Source organism: Pan paniscus, chromosome 20 (assembly GCF_029289425.2).
Source record: "Pan paniscus chromosome 20, NHGRI_mPanPan1-v2.0_pri, whole genome shotgun sequence".
Classification (NCBI taxonomy): Eukaryota; Metazoa; Chordata; class Mammalia; order Primates; family Hominidae; genus Pan; species Pan paniscus.
In genome coordinates, this window is record NC_073269.2 from 17,241,180 (window position 1) to 17,259,214 (window position 18,035).

The following is an 18,035-nucleotide window of genomic DNA, read 5'->3' on the forward strand; positions in this document are numbered from 1 at the left end:
CACCACTGCACTTCAGCCTTGGCGACAGAGTGAGACTCTGTCTGAAAAAAAAAAAAAGAAGCAGTGCTATAGATTTTGATACTTGAAAAATCTGAAGGCTGGGTGTGGTGGCTCACCCTGTAATCCTAGTAATTTGGGAGGCCAAGGCAGGCAGATCTCTTGATTCCAGGAGTTCAAGACCAGCCTGGGAAACATGGTGAAACCTTGTCTCCACAAAAAACACAAAAAGTAGCCAGGCATCATGATGTGTGCCTGTAATCCCAGCTACTTGGGAGGCTGAGGTGGGAAGATCACTTGAGCCCAGGAAGTTGAGGCTGCAGTGAGCCATGCGCTGTAGGTGACAGAGTGAGATCTTGTCTTAAAAAAAAAAAAAAAGAAAAGAAAAAGAAAAAAAAAGAAAAATTGGAAGCAGTTTTAGGGCACCTACAGCTTCTACAAGGTGCAAGTGTTAAAGATTATCATCCTCAATTAAGATTCTTCCATGGAACAAAGCCTCCATGTCACCCCAGAGATTACGTGCTCACAAACGTTGCAAAGTTAAAAAAAAAAAAAACTAGCTTCCTACAATGTTTCTAATTAAATATCTGCAAATATGAAGACAGCCTTCAATGCTTAAAGATCTTCAGTCCTCAAATTGAACAGATTCTGACATTAGTATTATTTAGACTGCTCCAAAAATTCAGTATCTGCAGTCAGAATCTGTTTCTTCCAATATAGTTGATCATGTTGACATCCTGTCAAGATTCGAGTTAGCCTGAGGTCTCACTGCTTATCTGTGGTGTCACATATCTAGCTGACTCAACACATCACAACATTAGGCACGATATTGCAATAATCATCATTACACTTTTGTTGGGTGAATGTTAACACATTTTCAGGTCATTAAACAAAAGCAATCTATGAGTGTTGAAAGAAAGGATTTATAATGCTCTAGGTGACATGTATTATGTGGGTGGGTCTGTACTGAGTATGTGTAGGGTCTTTCTCATATCATGATTCACTAAACAATATAATAACAACTATTTACATAGCTTCTATGATGCATGATGTATTTTAACTAATCTACAGATGATTTAGAGTATACAGGAGGATGTGGGTAGGTTACATGCAAATATTTTTTATTGTTATTATTTTTTTGAGACAGGGTCTCATTCTGTTGCCCAAGCTAGGATGCAGTGATGTGATTTTGACTCACCGCAACCTCAACCTCCCAGGCTCAAGCGATCCTCCCACCTCAGCTTCCCTAGTAGCCGGGACTACAGGTACATGTCACCACACCTGGCTAATTTGTGTATCTTCTGTAGAGACAGGGTTTTGCCACATTACCCAGGCTGGCCTCTAACTCCTGGGCTCAAGTGATCCACCTGTCTTGGGCTCCTAAGGTGCTAGGATTACAGAGGTGAGCAAATGTGCCTAACCCAAATATGTCTTTTCTTTCTTTCCTTTTTTTTTTTTTTTTTTTTTTTTTTGGGGTGTGTGACAGAGGTTGTTTTGCTCTTGCTGCCCAGGCTGGAGTGCAGTGGCGCGATCTCGGCTCACCGCAAACTCCGCCTCCCGGATTCAAGTGATTATCCTGCCTCAGCCTCCTGAGTAGCTGGGATTACAGGCATGTGCCATCACATCCGGGTAATTTTGTACCAAATATGTCATTTTTAAAAAAGGACTTGGCATGTGTCGATTTATGTATGCCCAGGGGGTGGTAGAACCACGCTCCTGCAAATATTAGGGGATAACTGTATTTGAAAGAAACTGAGACTTAAAATTAAGGCTTTACTATGTGTTTACATTCATAGGGTTTATCTCCAATGAGAATTATTTCTATCTGAAATGAAATAACATTAAAGAATACTTCCCTACATTTCACACATTTATAGAGTATCTCTCCAGTGAGTCCTTTTATGTCTATGCAAGGACCTGAGAGAACTCAATGCTTTTCTACATTTCTTACATTCATATGACTTCTCTCCAGAGTGAATCCTTTCATGTACTTTTTTTTTTTTTTGAGACAGGGTCTGGCTCTGTTGCCCAGGCTGGGGTGCAGTGCATCTTGGCTCACTGCAACCCCCCCCGCCCTTGGGCTCAAGAGATCTTCCCACCTCAGCCTCCCAAGTAGCTGGGACTACAGGGGCATACCACCACACCTGCTACTTTTTCTATTTTTTGTAGAGATGTGGTTTCACCATTTTGCCCAGGCAGGCCTCAAATTCCTGAGGTCAAGCGATGTGCCCACCCTAAGTGCTGGGATTACAGGCGTGAGCCACTGTGCCCAGCCTCATGTACTTTTAAGTTACCAAAATGACTGAAGGCTTCCCTACATATTTTACACTCACAGAGTTTTTCTGCTCTGTGAGTTGTTTTATGTTGACAATGGTGTTAAAAAAAAAATCGATCACTTTCCCACATTCCTTATATCATATAGCATCTCTCCAGTGTGAGATATTTCATGATTTTGAAAGGAATAAAAATTATGAAAGGCTTTCCCACATTTACATTTATAGGGTTTCTGTCCAGTGTAAGTTTATTCATGATATCAAAGGGAACTGGAAATATAGAAGGCTTTATAATAGTTTACATTCATATTGTTTCTCTCCAGTGAGTCTTTTCATGTCTTTGACATACACTAGGATAAACAAAGGCTTTCCCACATACCTTGCATTTATTCGGCCCATCTCCCGTATGCATTACCATATGTCTTCGAAAGCTTGAGCTATGAGATAACGCTTTCCCACACTGCTTGCATTCATAGGGTTTCTCTCCACTGTGAGACTTTTCGTGTCTTTGACATACACTAGGATAAACAAAAGCTTTCCCACATATCTTGCATTTATGAGGTCCACCTCCAGTGTGCATTATCATGTGTCTTCGAAAGCTTGAGCTATGAGATAACGTTTTCCCACACTGCTTGCATTCATAGGGTTTCTCTCCAGTGTGAATTCGTTCATGATATCGAACTAAACTGGGACGATCAAAGCCTTTCCCACATATCTTACATTTATGAGGTCGATCTCCAGTGTGCCTTTTCATGTGTATCTGAAAGCTTCCAAGATGATGAAATGTTTTCCCGCATTGCTTACACTCATAGGGTTTCTCTGCACTGTGAGTGGTTTCATGTCTTCGAAGGGAACTGGAAACACTGAAGGCTTTCCCACACTGTTTACATGTATATGGTTTCTCTCCAGTGTGAGTTCTTTCATGTCTTATATAGGAACTGGAATCAGGCAAGGCTTTAGAACACTGCTTACATTCATACGGTTTCTCCCCAGTGTGCATTCTCTCATGTCTTCGATAGGAACTGTAAAAAGGAAAGGCTTTAGAACACTGCTTACATTCATACGGTTTCTCTCCAGTGTGAGTTCTTTCATGCATACGTAATAAACTGGGCCAAAAAAAAGCTTTCCCACACAACTTACATTTATAAGGTCTATTTCCACCTTGCACTACCATGTGTCTTCGAAGGTTTCTACGAGAACTGAAGGTTTTTCCACATTCCTTACACTCATAGCGTTTCTTTCCAGTGTGAGGCCTTCCACATGACTGAAAGGAGTGATGGTAACTGAAGGCTTTCCCACGTTGTTTATGTGTATGTGGCTTCTCTCCATATTCCTGATACTCATGTGGTTTGTGTCCAGAATCAACTCTGATGTGGCTATTAAGGGATAAATGACCCATTATGACTTCTTCACACTCAGCGCTTTGACGTGGATCTTCTCCAGGACAAATGCTGTTGTTCACAATACTATCTCGAATGAGGCTAAATGTTTCTCCACACTGACTACTGTCTTTACTTTCACTGAATCTCTCTACAATATGACATCTGTAAAAAATGAGTAGTACGTTACTAAATAGTTGTTTCTAAATGATTATTTATGTGTATTAATAGGTATTGGATGTACTTTTTTTTTTTTTTTTCCTGAGATGGAGTCTTGCTCTGTCACCCAGGCTAGAGTGCAGCGGCACGATCTCGGCTCACTGCAATCTCTTCCTCCCGGGTTCAAGCGATTCTCCTGCCTCAGCCTCCCAAGTAGCCGGGATTAGAGAGGCATACGCCACCACGCCCAGCTAATTTTGTATTTCTAGTAGAGACAGGGTTTCACCATGCTGGCCAGGCTGTTCTCGAACTTCTGACCTCGTGATCCACCCCCCCCTTGGCCTCCCAAAGTGCTGGGATTACAGACGTGAGTCACTGCGCCTGGCCAGATATACCTTTTTATCATTACCATGCAAAGTGTAGGCTTCATGCCCTGTTTGAACATGAATGAACTGAATGCTATGCAAGACAACCCAACACCAGCTGGGTTTTTTTTTTTTTTCCTTTTCTTTTTAATTAATTTATTTATTTTTTGAAACAGTATCTTGCTTTTTCACCAGGCTGGAGTGCAGTAGCAGAACAATGGTTCATGCAATCTTGACCTCCTGAACTCAACTGATCTACCTACTTCAGCCTCATGAGTAGCTGGAACCATAGGTGTGCACCAACACACTTGGCTAATTTTTTTTTTGAGACGGAGTCTTGCTCTGTCGCCAGGATGGAGTGCAGTGGCGCAATCTCGGCTCACTGCAACCTTCACCTCCTGGGTTCATGCAATTCTCCTGCCTTGGCCTCCCAAGCAGCTGGGGTTACAGGTGCATACCCCCATGCCCAGCTAACTTTTGTACTTTTGTAGAGACAGGGTTTCGCTATGTTGGCCAGGCTGGTCTCAAACTCCTGACCTCAAGTAATCTGCCTGCCTCAACCTCCCAAAGTGCTGGGATTACAGGCATGAGCCACCATGTCCAGCCTCATATGTAAATTCTTATAATATGTTTTAGGAGGAAATTTTTTAAGAATAAATAAATTTAGGCTGGTGCAGTGACTCACACCTGTAATCCCAGCATTTGGGGAGGCCAAGGCAGGCAGATTGCTTGAGCCCAGGAATTCAAGACCAGCCTGGGAAACATGCCAAAACCCTGTCTCTACAAAAAATACAAAAATTAACGAGGTGTGGTGGCTTGCACGTGTAGTCCTGGCTACTCAGGAGGCTCTGGTGGGAGGGTCACATGAACCTGGGAGGTCGAGCCTTCAGTGAGCCAAGATCATGCCACTGCACTCCAGCCTGGGCAACAGAGCAAGGCCCTGACTAAAAAAAAAAGTTAATTTAAAAAATTAAAAAATAAATTTAAGCTGGACTTGTTCATTTTCTTTGTTTTTAAAATTTCCTTTTACTCTGAGAATCACTTCAGAAACATAACTTTCTCCTGTGAGTGCAAATTACCTTAGATTTCTCCTAGGATTTTTGTACTGATCTTCAGTATTCTGTTCTTCCCATATCATTCCTAAAAGGGAGACCCAGAAAATCACTATACATTATTAGAAAATTATATAAAACAGTAAGATTTTATGTATACTGCAATCATACATGATTCATTCATCAAACTACAGTTAATTCTGTACAGTTTGGGGGTGGAGGCAGAGTCTCACTCTGTTGCCCAGGCTGGAGTGCAGTGGCACGATCTCGGCTCACAGCAACCTCCGCCTCCTGGGTTCAAGCGATTCTCCTGCCTCAGCCTCCCGAGTAGCTGGGACTACAGATGCGTGCCACCACAACCAGCTAATTTTTGTATTTTTATTGGAGACGGGGTTTCACCATGTTGGTCAGGCTGGTCTCGAACTCCTGACCTCAAGTGATCTGCCCACCTCGGCCTCCCAAAATGCTGGGATTACAGGCATGAGCCACCATACCCGGCCTTACAGTTGATTCTTGAACAACACGTTTGAACTGCACAGCTCCACCTACATATGAATTTTCTTCAGTCTCTGCTACCCCTAAGACACCAAGATCAATCCCTCCTCTTACTTAGCCTTCTCAATGTAAAGATGAGGATAAAGACCTTTTAATCATACACTTAATGAATAGTAAATATAGTTTCTCTTCTATATGATTTTCCTATCAATATTTTCTTTCTCTAGTACACTTTATTGTGAGAATATAGTATGTAATACATGACTTACAATATATGGATTAATATGGATTAATCAACTTTTTTTTATTATTTTATTTTATTTTATTTTTTTGAGACAGATTCTCGCTCTGTCACCCAGGTTGGAGTGCAGTGGCATGATCTTGGCTCACTGCGACCTCTGCCTCCTGGGCTCAAGTGATTCTGCTACCTTAGCCTCCTGAGTACCTAGGATTACAGGCATGCGCCACCACGCCTGGCTAATTTTTGTATTTTTAGTAGAGATGGGGTTTCACCACATTGCTCAGGCTGGTCTCGAACTCCTGACCTCATGATCCGCCCACCTTGGCCTCCCAACATGCTGGGATTACAGGTGTGAGCCACCGTGCCCAGCCAGTCAACTGTTTATGTTACCAGTAAGGCTGCTGGTCAATGGCGGCTTAAGCTATGGTGGACAAAAAGTTAGATGAGGATGTACAACTTCTTTCAGGGCTGTCACCTCTGAATTCTGTGTTGTTCAAGAGTCCATCATATGCCCTTTCCATATTTCAAATCATTGAACAGCACTGATGACCATGAAACAAATGTCTGTAATTGATTAAGTGAAGACATGGTATCATCCTTACTTATACAGTCCAGGTTCCTGATGGTTTCTTGCATCACATATCTGTATAAATTCTTCTGTGATGGACCCAGCAAAGCCCATTCCTCCTGGGTGAAGTTCACAGCCACATCCTCAAAGGCCACTGCGTCCTGAAACATCCCACATAGATAGAGGAGAAAGGTTGAGTGACAGTACTGAAAAAGCTATACTCAGTTCATAAACTTCATATGATGCTGTGCTTTCCAAGCATTTATTCAATGACGTAGTAAACTCTCTCATATTCTCTCTACACTCACTTTCTCTCACACAGCCATTTTGATGGTAGAATTCAACATGTTTGGTAAAGTTACAGTTGAATAGGAACAGGTCTCTTCTTGGTGAGTTAAATGAGTCTTATTGCCTGCATCACCCTAATGTCTATTTCTGTAGTAGGTTGTAGTTCTTGTCAAAGTCCTACTGACAAAGTCCTACTACCTATTGTGCAGAAGAGAGCTACCATTAGCAGTCCTGAGACTACATGTCCTTACAAATTCTTATTCGCAAAGTTGGACCTTTTATGGTGTCTAGGAACTGGATTTAGGGAGTGCCCCACCAGTGTAACTAATAACAGATCTTGATTGTATCTAAACTGTTTGTGCAAAAAGTACATTATTTTCTTAACTCCTATGTTCTGAGAGTTTAGAATCTTACAAACTCAGCAGAGGGAGTGTATGTGATCAGCCACTGCTGAGTTTGAATGGTTGTCCCCTCCAAAACACATGTTGAAAGTTAATCCACAAAGTGGGAGTAATAAAAGGTGGGGATTGAAAAGGTGATTGAGTCTTGAAGGTTCAGAGCTCATGAATAGACTAATGTATTCATGGATCAATGGCTTAATGAATAAATAAGTTATCTCAGGAAGGGGACTGGTGTCCTTATAAGATGGAAGAGACCCGAGTTAGGCACTCCGGCCCTTGCCATGTAATGCTTTATGCCATCTAAGAACTCTGCAGAGTCCCCACCAGCAAGAAGGTTCTCACCAGATGCCCAGCCTTAACCTTGGACTTCCCAGCCTCCAGAACAGTAAAAAACAAATATTGTTCCTTATAAATTATCCAGGTTCAGATTATTCTTAAGCAACAAAAAACAGACTAAGCCAGCCACCAAAAAACACTATAGACACTGGGTCTCTAATGAGAGACCCTGGTAGATAAAATTTCACATTTTTTTTGCAACTGATTAGTTGGAGGATTCGGCACATCCTCTGGGATTATACTAACAGAAAATCTGGAAGCTGGTAACTGGTTTCCTCTAGACCAAATGTAGTTAAGCATGACAAATAAATAATAAAAGATATTTCACCATCCCAATGGAAAATTTTTGAACATCTTATTGGGTAATGTCAAAGGAGAAGGAAAGAAGGGCAATGAGAGAATATATTATTAGAAAAGAACTCAATGTTATCTCTTATGAATATTTATAAAATTCCCTAAATAACTAAAACAGACCTAAATAACTAAAAATTACACTACCAGCTGGGCACCACGGCTCATGCCTGTAATCTCAGTACTTTGAGAGGCCAGGGCAGATGGACCATTTGAGCCCAGGAGTTTGAGACCAGCCTGGGCAACATGGCGAAACCCTGTCTCTGCAAAAAAATACAAAAAAATTAGCCGGGCATGGTGGTGTGCCTGTAGTCCCAGCTAATGGGGAAGCTGAGGTGGGAGGATCACTTGAGCCCAGGATGTGAAGACTGTAATGAACCATTATTGAGCCACTGCATTCTAGCATGGGTGATACAGTGAGACTCTGTCTCAAAAAAATAAATAAAATTACATTATCAAATCTAATAGAAGTCACAAATGTCTAAAAATGCTAAAAAAACCTCCTCACTGGCCGGGTGCGGTGGCTCACACCTGTAATCCCAGCACTTTGGGCGGCCGAGGTGGGCGGATCACCTGAAGTCGGGAGTTCAAGACCAGCCTGACCAACATGGAGAAACCCTGTCTTTACTAAAAATACAAAATTAGCCAGGCGTGATGGCGCATGCCTGTAGTCCCAGCTACTCAAGAGGCTGAGGCAGGAGAATTGCTTGAACCCAGGAGGCAGAGGTTGCGGTGAGCCGAGATTGCGCTATCGCACTTCAGCCTGGTTGACAAGAGCGAAACTCCGTCTCAAGAAAAAAAAAACAACAAAAAAACCCCTCTCACCAACAAAGTGACAGCTTTGCAAAAACAGATAAAGGATTTTGAAACTATAATATTCAGCACCCCATACCATTAATAAAGAGATAAACAAATAGATAAATAAAAGTGAAAAAATGGTAGAAAACCCTTATGGAGTTTTTATTTGTCCTTGGCCCAATCACACCCCACCTCTGCGCCAGTCTTGAAGACAACAAGCAGCCTGAGATCCCAGTGAGGAACTCTGGTCACTAATTCTAGAGAAAGCAGATCAGATGTTATTCACAAATTATTGCCTTTGTATTTTCCAGTCATTATGGGGATGATCAGAAGGTGTGAAACAAGGCTGTCTTTTCTATTTCATCTACAATGGAATCCAGTTAGGGTCAAACAAAAGAAATGCTGAAAAATGGTGCAAAATACACAAATAGCCTGCAACTACTTGAGACAGCAGACTGTAATTAAGACATACATTAAGGCCAGGCACGGTGGCTCATGCCTGTAATCCCAGCACTTTGGGAGGCCAAGGCGGGCAGATCATGAGGTTAGGAGTTTGAGACCAGTCTGGCCAACATAGTGAAACCCTGTCTGTACTAAAAATATAAAAATTAGCCACGCTTGGTGGCGCATGCCTGTAACCGAGTAGCTGCAGCAGGAGAATCGCTTGAACCCGGCAGGCAGAGGTTGTGGTGAGTCGAGATTGTGCCACTGCACTCCAACCTGGGCAATAGAGCAAGACTCCATCTCAAAAAAAAAAAAAAAAAAAAAGACATACATTAGCCCACCTAAGTCTAAAAGGAAAAAACTGGAGAGAAAATTTCCTTCAGGAATTAGGGTATTCAAAAGCACCCATTATATTGTGGAACTGAGAGAGCCCCATGCACTCATAGGAAAGAACATATTTTCATAGAAGATGTGAGGAGACCCTTATTTTCAGCTCTGGCATGTTTCTAGGTTTAGTAAAACAGAAAGTAAATGCTACAGCAGAGTTTTAAACAGCCTTGCTAAGTGTTCAAGGAATTGCTCCACAAGAGCCATCCACAAAGACTGGAAGAGGTCAGGTTTTTGTATGTTTCATCTTCCTTCTTACTTTTAGCTTGTAGCATTCAGGAAATCTCTACCAGAACACAAATGAACACAAGCTAAAGAACAGAGACTTCAGTGTGTACATCAGATAGGGAATAGAGTCTCTGCAAACACACTTTGAAAATGTTACTAAACAAATGAATAGTTACAGCCTTCATCAAACAAGAACACCAAACAATGAAGGGGACAGAATCTGATTTCCAGATGCAAATGTCTACTTTTCAATGCACACAAAATTAGGAAAAATAGAGAGAAACATGAAAATATGGCTCATCAATGGAAAAACCTGAACTGAGATAAACCATCTCTAAGAAACCTCAAACATTGGACTTCTTGAATGAATAAAAACTTTAAAGCAACTGTCTTAAATATGTTCAATGAGGTGAGGCAATGATGAAGAAAAAACTAAAAGAAAATCAGAAAATAGATTTAAAAAATCAATAAAAATTAGAAATTGAGCAATATAGAACTAATGCAGCTGCAAAGTACAACAATCAAAAGGAAGACTTCACTATAGATGTTCCACAGATGTGAACAACCAAAGAAAAAAATCAGAGGCCAGGTGCGGCAGCTCACGCCTGTAATCCCAGCACTTTGGGAGGCCGAGGGGAGCGGATCACTTGAGGTCGGGAGTTCGAGACCAGCCTGGCCAACATGGTGAAATCTCGTCTCTAATAAAAATACAAAAATTAGCCAGGTGTGGTGGTGCATGCCTGTAATCCCAGTTACTCAGGAGGCTGAGGCAGGAGAATCGCTTGAACCTGGGAGGTGGAGGTTGCAGTGAGCCAAGATTGTGCCACTGCACTCCAGTATGGGCGATTGAGACTCTGTCTCAAAAAAAAAAAAAATCAGCTAAAATCAAGATAAAACAATTGAATCTACCCATTCACAGAAGCGGGAAAGGTCAGGGGATGAAATGGAAAAAATGTGTGACTGGTATACCTGCCTTGCCAGTAACGTTAAAAGAAGTTTATTAGAGAAAAGAGAAATGATACAAGTTAGAAATTCACATCACATTAAATGAAGACATAAAAAATGATTTACTTTTCTTGTACTTACTTGATCTAATAGATATGTTTGCTCAAAATAATAGTATCAACAATGTATTGGGTGTTATAGGTCACAATTGTGCAAATGAATGACAGTGATGATTCATGGAATGAAAGGAAGAAGTTTCAAACAGTTTATTATACCAGCACTACCCCTGAAGCCAGTATAGTGTTTTTTGAAACTGAAGGTCCATTAGTTGTGAATGGTATAATATGTATCCTATGGAATTCACTAAAAAAATTAAGAACCAAGTACTATACTAATAGGATAAGAAAATCATATTCTGCTCAACTAAAATGAAAGACGGAAATAGAGAGGTAGTTGAGCTGGGTGCGGTGGCTCAAGCCTGTAATCCCAGTACTTTGGGAAGCTGAGGCAGGTGGATCACAAGGTCAGGAGTTCAAGACCAGCCTGGCCAACATGGTGAAACCTCGTCTTTACTAAAAATATAAAAATTAGCTGGGTGTGGTGGCGGGCATCTGTAGTCCCAGCTACTCGGGAGGCTGAGGCAGGAGAATCACTTGAACCCAGGAGACAGAGATTGCAGTGAGCCAAGATCGTGCCACTGCATTCCAGCCTGGGCAACAGAGTGACACTCCATCTCAAAAAAAAAAAAAAAGAAAAGAAAAAGAAAAAAGGAGGTAGTTGAAAAAACAGACAAGTGCAACAAATAGAAAACAGTAATATACATATACATATTAATTCAATTATGTCAATTACTACATTAAATGTGTATTATCTATATTTACCAGTAAAAAAGAGAAGGACTGGCAGAGTAGAATAAAAATACAAAGCCTAGCAATGTGTACATAAAAAACATTTTAAACAGAAAGACAGAGATACATTAAGTAGAGAAATATATGCCATTCTAGCCCTAATCAAAAGAAACATGAAACAGCTCTATTACATTCAGACAAATCGGGTTTTAGATTAAGGAAAATTATAAGGCATAGATAGTGAGTTCAGAATGATAAGGAAAGTCAATCCTACAAGAAGACATAATAATCCTTAATATTTATGCCCATAAAATAGAGGATCAAAATACATAAAGCAAAAAATTACAAAAACCACAAGGCAAAATACACACATCTACAATTATAGTTGGAGGGAAACAACTCATCTCTATCAATAATTCACAGATCAGTTTGTCAGAAAATCACTAATGATATGGCTAAAATCAACAGCACTATTAATCAGCTGGATTTCATTGATACGTGTTTACAGAATCCTTCATTCAACACCAGCAGAGTATATATTCTTCTCAAGCCCACATGAAATAGTCACCAAGATGCACAAAATTCTGAGCCATAACACACACTAGAACAAATGTTTTAAAATAGAAATTCCAGGCCAGGCATGGTGGCTCACACCTGTGGTGCCACCACTTTGGGAGGCCAAAGTGGAAGGATTGCTTGAGGCCAGACTGAGCAACATAGTGAGACCTTGTCTCTATAAAAGTATAAACATTAGCCAGGAGTGGTGGCATGCACCTATAGTCCCAGATAATCTGAAAGTTGAGGCAAGAAGATTGCTTGAGCCTAGGAGTTGGAGGCTGCATTGAGCTATGATCATGGCACTCCACACTACCAGCCTGTGTGACAGACCACCACCCTGTCTCTTAAAAAAGAGAAAAGAGCTGGGTGCGGTGGCTCATGCCTGTAATCCCAGCACTTTGGGAGGCCAAGGAGGGCAGATCACCTGAGGTCGGGAGTTCAAGACCAGCCTGACCAACATGGAGAAACCCCGTGTCTACTAAAAATACAAATAGCCGGGCATGGTGGCACATGCCTGTAATCTCAGCTACTCAGGAGGCTGAGGCAGGAGATCACTTGAACCCAGGAGGTGGAGGTTGCGGTGAGCCGAGATTGTGCCACTGTACTTAAGCCTGGGCAACAAAAGTGAAACTCCATCTCAAAATAAATAAATAATAAATAAATAAATAAATAAATAAATAAATAAAAGAAATTATATAAAATATGTAATCAGATTATAAACCAATAACTTAAATATAGTTGAAAAGTCTCAAAAAAGTGGAGATTTAAGCCACAAATTTCTCAAGTACACAGACGTCAAAGAAACTTGTCACATGAAATGCAAATATTATGGTGCTGATGATAAAGGATATATTTTAGCAAAATCTCTCGAATGCAGAAAAGGCAGTGCTTTGAGGGAAACTTAAGGAATCGAATGCATTCTCTAGAAAGTAAAATTCTAAAATCAGTGCTCTAACTTTCCATCTTAGGAAACTAGAGAATAGCAAGATTAATGTAAATCAAGCAAAGGAAAATAACAATGGGAAGAGATATTAATGAAATAGCAATCAAGAAATCAATAGAAAACATCAACAGGCTGGGCGCGTTGGCTCATGCCTGTAATCCCAGCACTTTGGAAGGCCAAGGCGGGCGGATCACGAGGTCAGGAGTTCGAGACCAGCTTGGCCAACATGGTGAAACCCCGTCTCTACTAAATATACAAAAATTAGCTGAGTGTGGTGGCACATGCCTCTTAATCCCAGCTACTTGGGAGCCTGAGGCAGGAGAATCACTTGAACCCGGGAAGCGCAGGTTGCAGTGAGCCGAGATCACACCACTGCACTCCAGCCTGGGTGACAGAGCAAGACTCCATCTCAAAAAAAAAAAAAAAAGAAAAGAAAACATCAACAAACCAACAGATGATTCCTGAAAAGATCTGTAAAACTGATAAGCCGACAGCATAGTTAACACAGAAAAAAGAGAGGCCATCACTACTAACCCTATGGACATTAAGAGTGCCATGAAAGAATATTAGGAACAACTGAATGCCCACATATTTGATAAATTACATGGAATGGACCAATTTCATAAAAGACACAGTCTACCAAAACTCATAAAAGTAACATAAAGTAATATGAATAGGTCTATATCTATTGAATAAATTGAATCAATAAATGATAAATATCCCAAGAAAAAGGAACAGACCAGGATGATTTCACTGGTGATTTATGGCAAATACTTATGGAAGAAATGACCCAATTCTCTACAATATCTTCCAGAAAACAGAAGTAGGTAGGTAGGTAATACTTTCTTTTCTTTTCTTTTCTTTTCTTTTTTTTTTGAGACGGAGTTTTGCTCTTGTTGCCCAGGCTGGAGTGCAATGGCACCATCTTGGCTCACTGCAACCTCTGCTTCCCAGGTTCAAGCAATTCTCCTGCCTCAGCCTCCCGAATAGCTGGGATTACAGGCGCCTGTCACTAAGCCCAGCCAATTTTTGTATTCTTAGTAGAGACAGGCTTCCCCATGTTGGCCAGGCTGGTCTTGAACTCCTGACCTCAGATGATCCATACACCTCGGCCTCCCAAAGTGCTAGGATTACAGGCATGAGCCACCGCGTCTGGGGCAGAGGTAATACTTTCTAATTGATGTTATAAGGCCAACATTGCCCTAGTACCAAAAATAGACAGACATTACAGACATATCTCCACCACTGAGGACATAAGGGGAAAACTGCCATCTTTAAACCTGGAAGCAGGCCCTTACCAGAGATCTGACCTACTTGAACTTGGATTCCCAGCCTCTACTGAGAAATGAACAACTGTTGTTTAAGGCACGTAGTTTATGGCAATCTGGTATAGCAATCCTACGTAATTAAGACAGGGAAGTGCTTTCTCTACCACACATCAAGGCTTTGAAGTCTACAGTAATCAGGAGAGTATGGTGTTAGCAAAGTGATGGGTACAAAGTCCAATGGAAGACAGCAAATTCTGGAACAAGAGCATCTATTTAAGGTATGAGAAACTATGGCATAGCAGGTATTGCCAGGCAGCGATACAAATGACAGCTACTTCAACCCAAAGAACAGGGACAAATTGTTATCTCCAGAAGAATAACCAATCTTCTGCCTAACACCTCCATATACAGTAATCAACTAATTACAGACCTACCTGTTTTCATGAATTTTTATTCACTCTATTACCTCAGCTTCCATTTTGAATGTGGTTCTCTACCTTTCTCATACCAGAAAAAGTATTTTAAGAGCCTTGAGACAGTATTCATTTTTCTGTAGTCATCATGGAAGAAAGTTTTTTCCAATTTATTTTCCCTGATGGCATTTTCTCTGCTAAGCCCTGAAATTCTATTGAGATGATCCAATTAAAAACAAAACAACAGCAACAACAAAAAAACAGACCTGGAAAACTTACTACACAGGCTCTGTGTAGTACGACAGAAAAGAAAAGTAAACAAGAATTTTTTAAAGGCATATAGGACTAGATATATGTAATTTGTTTTCTGAAATCCAACTCTTTCTTGTCCCTTTAGAAACATCTTCTCTATCAATCTCTAATGATAGAATGCATTTTACAGCTAAGAAAAAACTGAACAGAAATGAGTGAACAAATCTTTTCAAGGTTGACAACCTCAGGGAGGGGCAGTGCTAACTGGAACACAGACAAGTCTCATTCAAGGGTCAGGTCAGGTCCTCCTGTCACCTGGGACATCCCCCACCCCCGTGCTGCTCACTGAAGTGCTCAGTGACTACTCCCTACCCCCAACCACCAGATACCGCACTGTGTACTTTCAGGCTCTTGCACCACCTCACTGGGGTAAGTTATCTTTGACCTTTCGGATAGTTTTTCTTGCTTCACTAGTCTAACAGAATTCAAAGGATGGGAATCATTTCTATTTTACCCCCTCAATACCAGCACCTGAGTGGCTGACCAGCCATGTCTCCGAGAAATGAAAACTGGGCTTGGGGTGAGAAAACTGAGTATCCCAGGGCTTAACTTTTTACAAGAGGATACCAGGGGAATCCTCCCACCACAGGGTATCCAGCTCTTCCCCTGGGAGGCCCCAGCCCTGCATCTCAGGCTGTCCTCTGGGAGGAGTGGCCCAGGGGCTGATATTCACTACCCTCCAAGACAAGGCTGCTGTATCCACTTGGTGCCAGTCCCAGGCAGTTATCAAAGCCAGCACCAGGCAAAGATAGTGTGGGCTCAGGACTCATCAGCTGGTGGTTTCCAAAGGGGAACCTCAACCCAAACACTTCCAGATAAGGTGCCTGTGCCCAGGGAAGATAAAAGGAGAAGAGGCGCAGACATTTTTCTTGTTGGTTTTTACAGCAGAGTGGTTAAACCACCTGACAGGTGGTTATTCTCTGCATCCTCACATATGAAATATTCACAAACAAAAATCATGTCTTCTAAAAAATAATCATATATTGCTACCTGGGGAAAAAAATGACAGTTAAAATACTGTATTTGTTTGAAATACATCCTGGGGGACAAAGAGTTCATTATGTTGCTGTGAACTGAGGACAGTGTAGAGTCTTAATTAGGGAAAAGGCTAAGGGGAACAGGGGAAAAGGCTGTTAAATTAAAGTCTTAATTAGGGAAAGGCTAAAGGGAGCAGGGGAAAGCAGAAAGATAAAGCAAAAAAGCTATAAATCTGCCTATCTTCATGTGCAGAGAATTTAAACAAAAGAGAATGCAGGTAAGTTACGGGTCTAACTTTGTTTTTTTTTTCTTTTTTCTTTTTCTTTTTTTTTTTTTGAGACGGAGTCTCTCTCTGTCGCCCAGACTGGAGTGCAGTGACGTGATCTCAGTTCACTGCAACCTCCGCCTCATGGGTTCAAGCGATTCTCCTGCCTCAGCCTCTCGAGTAGCTGAGATTACAGGCATGTGACACCACGTCTGGCTAATTTTTGTATTTTTAGTAGAGAAGGGGTTTCGCCATCTTGGCCAGGCTGGTCTGGAACTCCTGTACATGTCTAACTTTCTTTATGGCCCAAGACATGGCCTTCTTGCCCAGATAACGCACTTAATTCACAGACTTCCTGCTCACCATCAAACGCCTCAATTTATCAAACACCGGGGCTGACAGAGGAATGCAAGTTGAGGTCCCTGCTGCCTTGGCACCCTGCTGCCTTGGCACTATCAATCAGCCCAAGTTCCATTCTATAAAATGACCCGCAAGCCTTTGCTTCTCTCCTGCAGGCTTTCCCATGGCCTCCCTTGCGATGGATTTTGCTTCTTTCGCTAATAACTTTACCTACAACTGTCTTAGTAAAAATTCTTTTACCCCGGCGTTACCGGCCCAGATAGCAGTCGTTCCCCTGTGACGGAGAGGAAGTCAGCTTTATGAAATGCAGGGCAAAATCTGGAAATCTAGGGATTTACTGCCAGCCCCAGGAGTTAGGGTGAGGGGACAAGATAAGCATTAGACATCTGCCTTCCCAAACCTTTGAAGACTCAGAGGGACACCGGTCCCCTTTGGGAAGAAAACAGAGACTGAGGATCCCACAGATCACAGCTCCTCACAGGCACGAACCCCACACACGAGTGGGGATTCCCTCCATGACCCTTCCGTGACCCTCCCCCAATCCTGGGGAGATGCGGGGCTGCGGGCGAGGAGCTGCCCAGACAGGGCTCCGAGGCCGGGACCGCAGTTGCCGCGCAGGGACCGGATAGGACGCCCGGGGTCCCGGCTGCCAGCTCAGCCTCACTCTGTGGCTGAGGGGACCGAGGGCCGAGCTGCGCCAGGGGGACTCGGGTACCAGACCCCGGAGCTGACGGCGGGGGAGGCCCACGTTCGCCGCGGCCGGTTCTGGACGGTTCCAACCAGCTCTTTCCCACTTTTGGGACGCCTGACCCTGCACACGCACCATTTCCCGGCTTCCGGGATGTTCCAGGGTCCTCCCTCTGCCTCCCGCTGCCAGTGCGGGTCCCACTGTGACAGAGGCTGCCACAGACGTTCCAGGGCGTCTCTCAGCGACTGAGTCTAGAGCTGAGCGCAGGGGCGTGAAGACGCCGCAGGCTCTTTGAACCTGGCACCCTACTGCCAGCCGTGCGCCTGATTGACAGTTCTCACGACCCCGCCCCATAGCTCTGATTGGATAGGGCTCCAGGTCCCGCCCCCTGGGCACTGAGTGACAGAAGAAGCGATCACACAGTGCTGAGTCGAGCGGGATGAACGAGTTCCAGGCACAGCCCTTGACAGGGCAGGCTTCCTCCCTGTGCTGTCCTGATCCCTCCCAGGGAACATCTGCATTTATGCAGAATTACCTGCCCGTACTCAGCAGGCCCTTACTGCCTTTTCCTCCTGGAGAAGGAGTCACAAGTGTTTTGCAGGGAATCCCAGACTCACAGTCCAGTGGAGCCATTCCCCTGGCCTCAGAGCAGAGGGGAGCCCAAGGCCACACAGGCCACACTGCAGCAGGAGGGT

General features: G+C 42.7%; 1 protein-coding gene across 2 annotated transcripts; it reads right to left on the reverse strand.

The window, feature by feature from the left end:
* Nucleotides 1-1,429: 1,429 nt before the first annotated feature.
* Nucleotides 1,430-17,731, reverse strand: LOC100986306 (zinc finger protein 563). Of its 2 annotated transcripts, XM_034945450.4 has the most exons (5): nucleotides 17,476-17,731; nucleotides 6,564-6,690; nucleotides 5,253-5,313; nucleotides 3,411-3,814; nucleotides 1,430-3,292 (listed from the first exon to the last, which is right to left on the reverse strand). In XM_034945450.4, exons 1-5 carry the CDS (start codon nucleotides 17,692-17,694, stop codon nucleotides 3,198-3,200), a joined length of 906 nt encoding a protein of 301 aa, XP_034801341.1. In that variant the 5' UTR covers nucleotides 17,695-17,731; the 3' UTR covers nucleotides 1,430-3,197. The 2 variants fall into 2 exon arrangements, with proteins under 2 accessions (XP_034801341.1, XP_008964597.3); XM_008966349.5 differs by having other exon boundaries at nucleotides 1,430-3,814; nucleotides 17,476-17,712.
* Nucleotides 17,732-18,035: the final 304 nt, after the last annotated feature.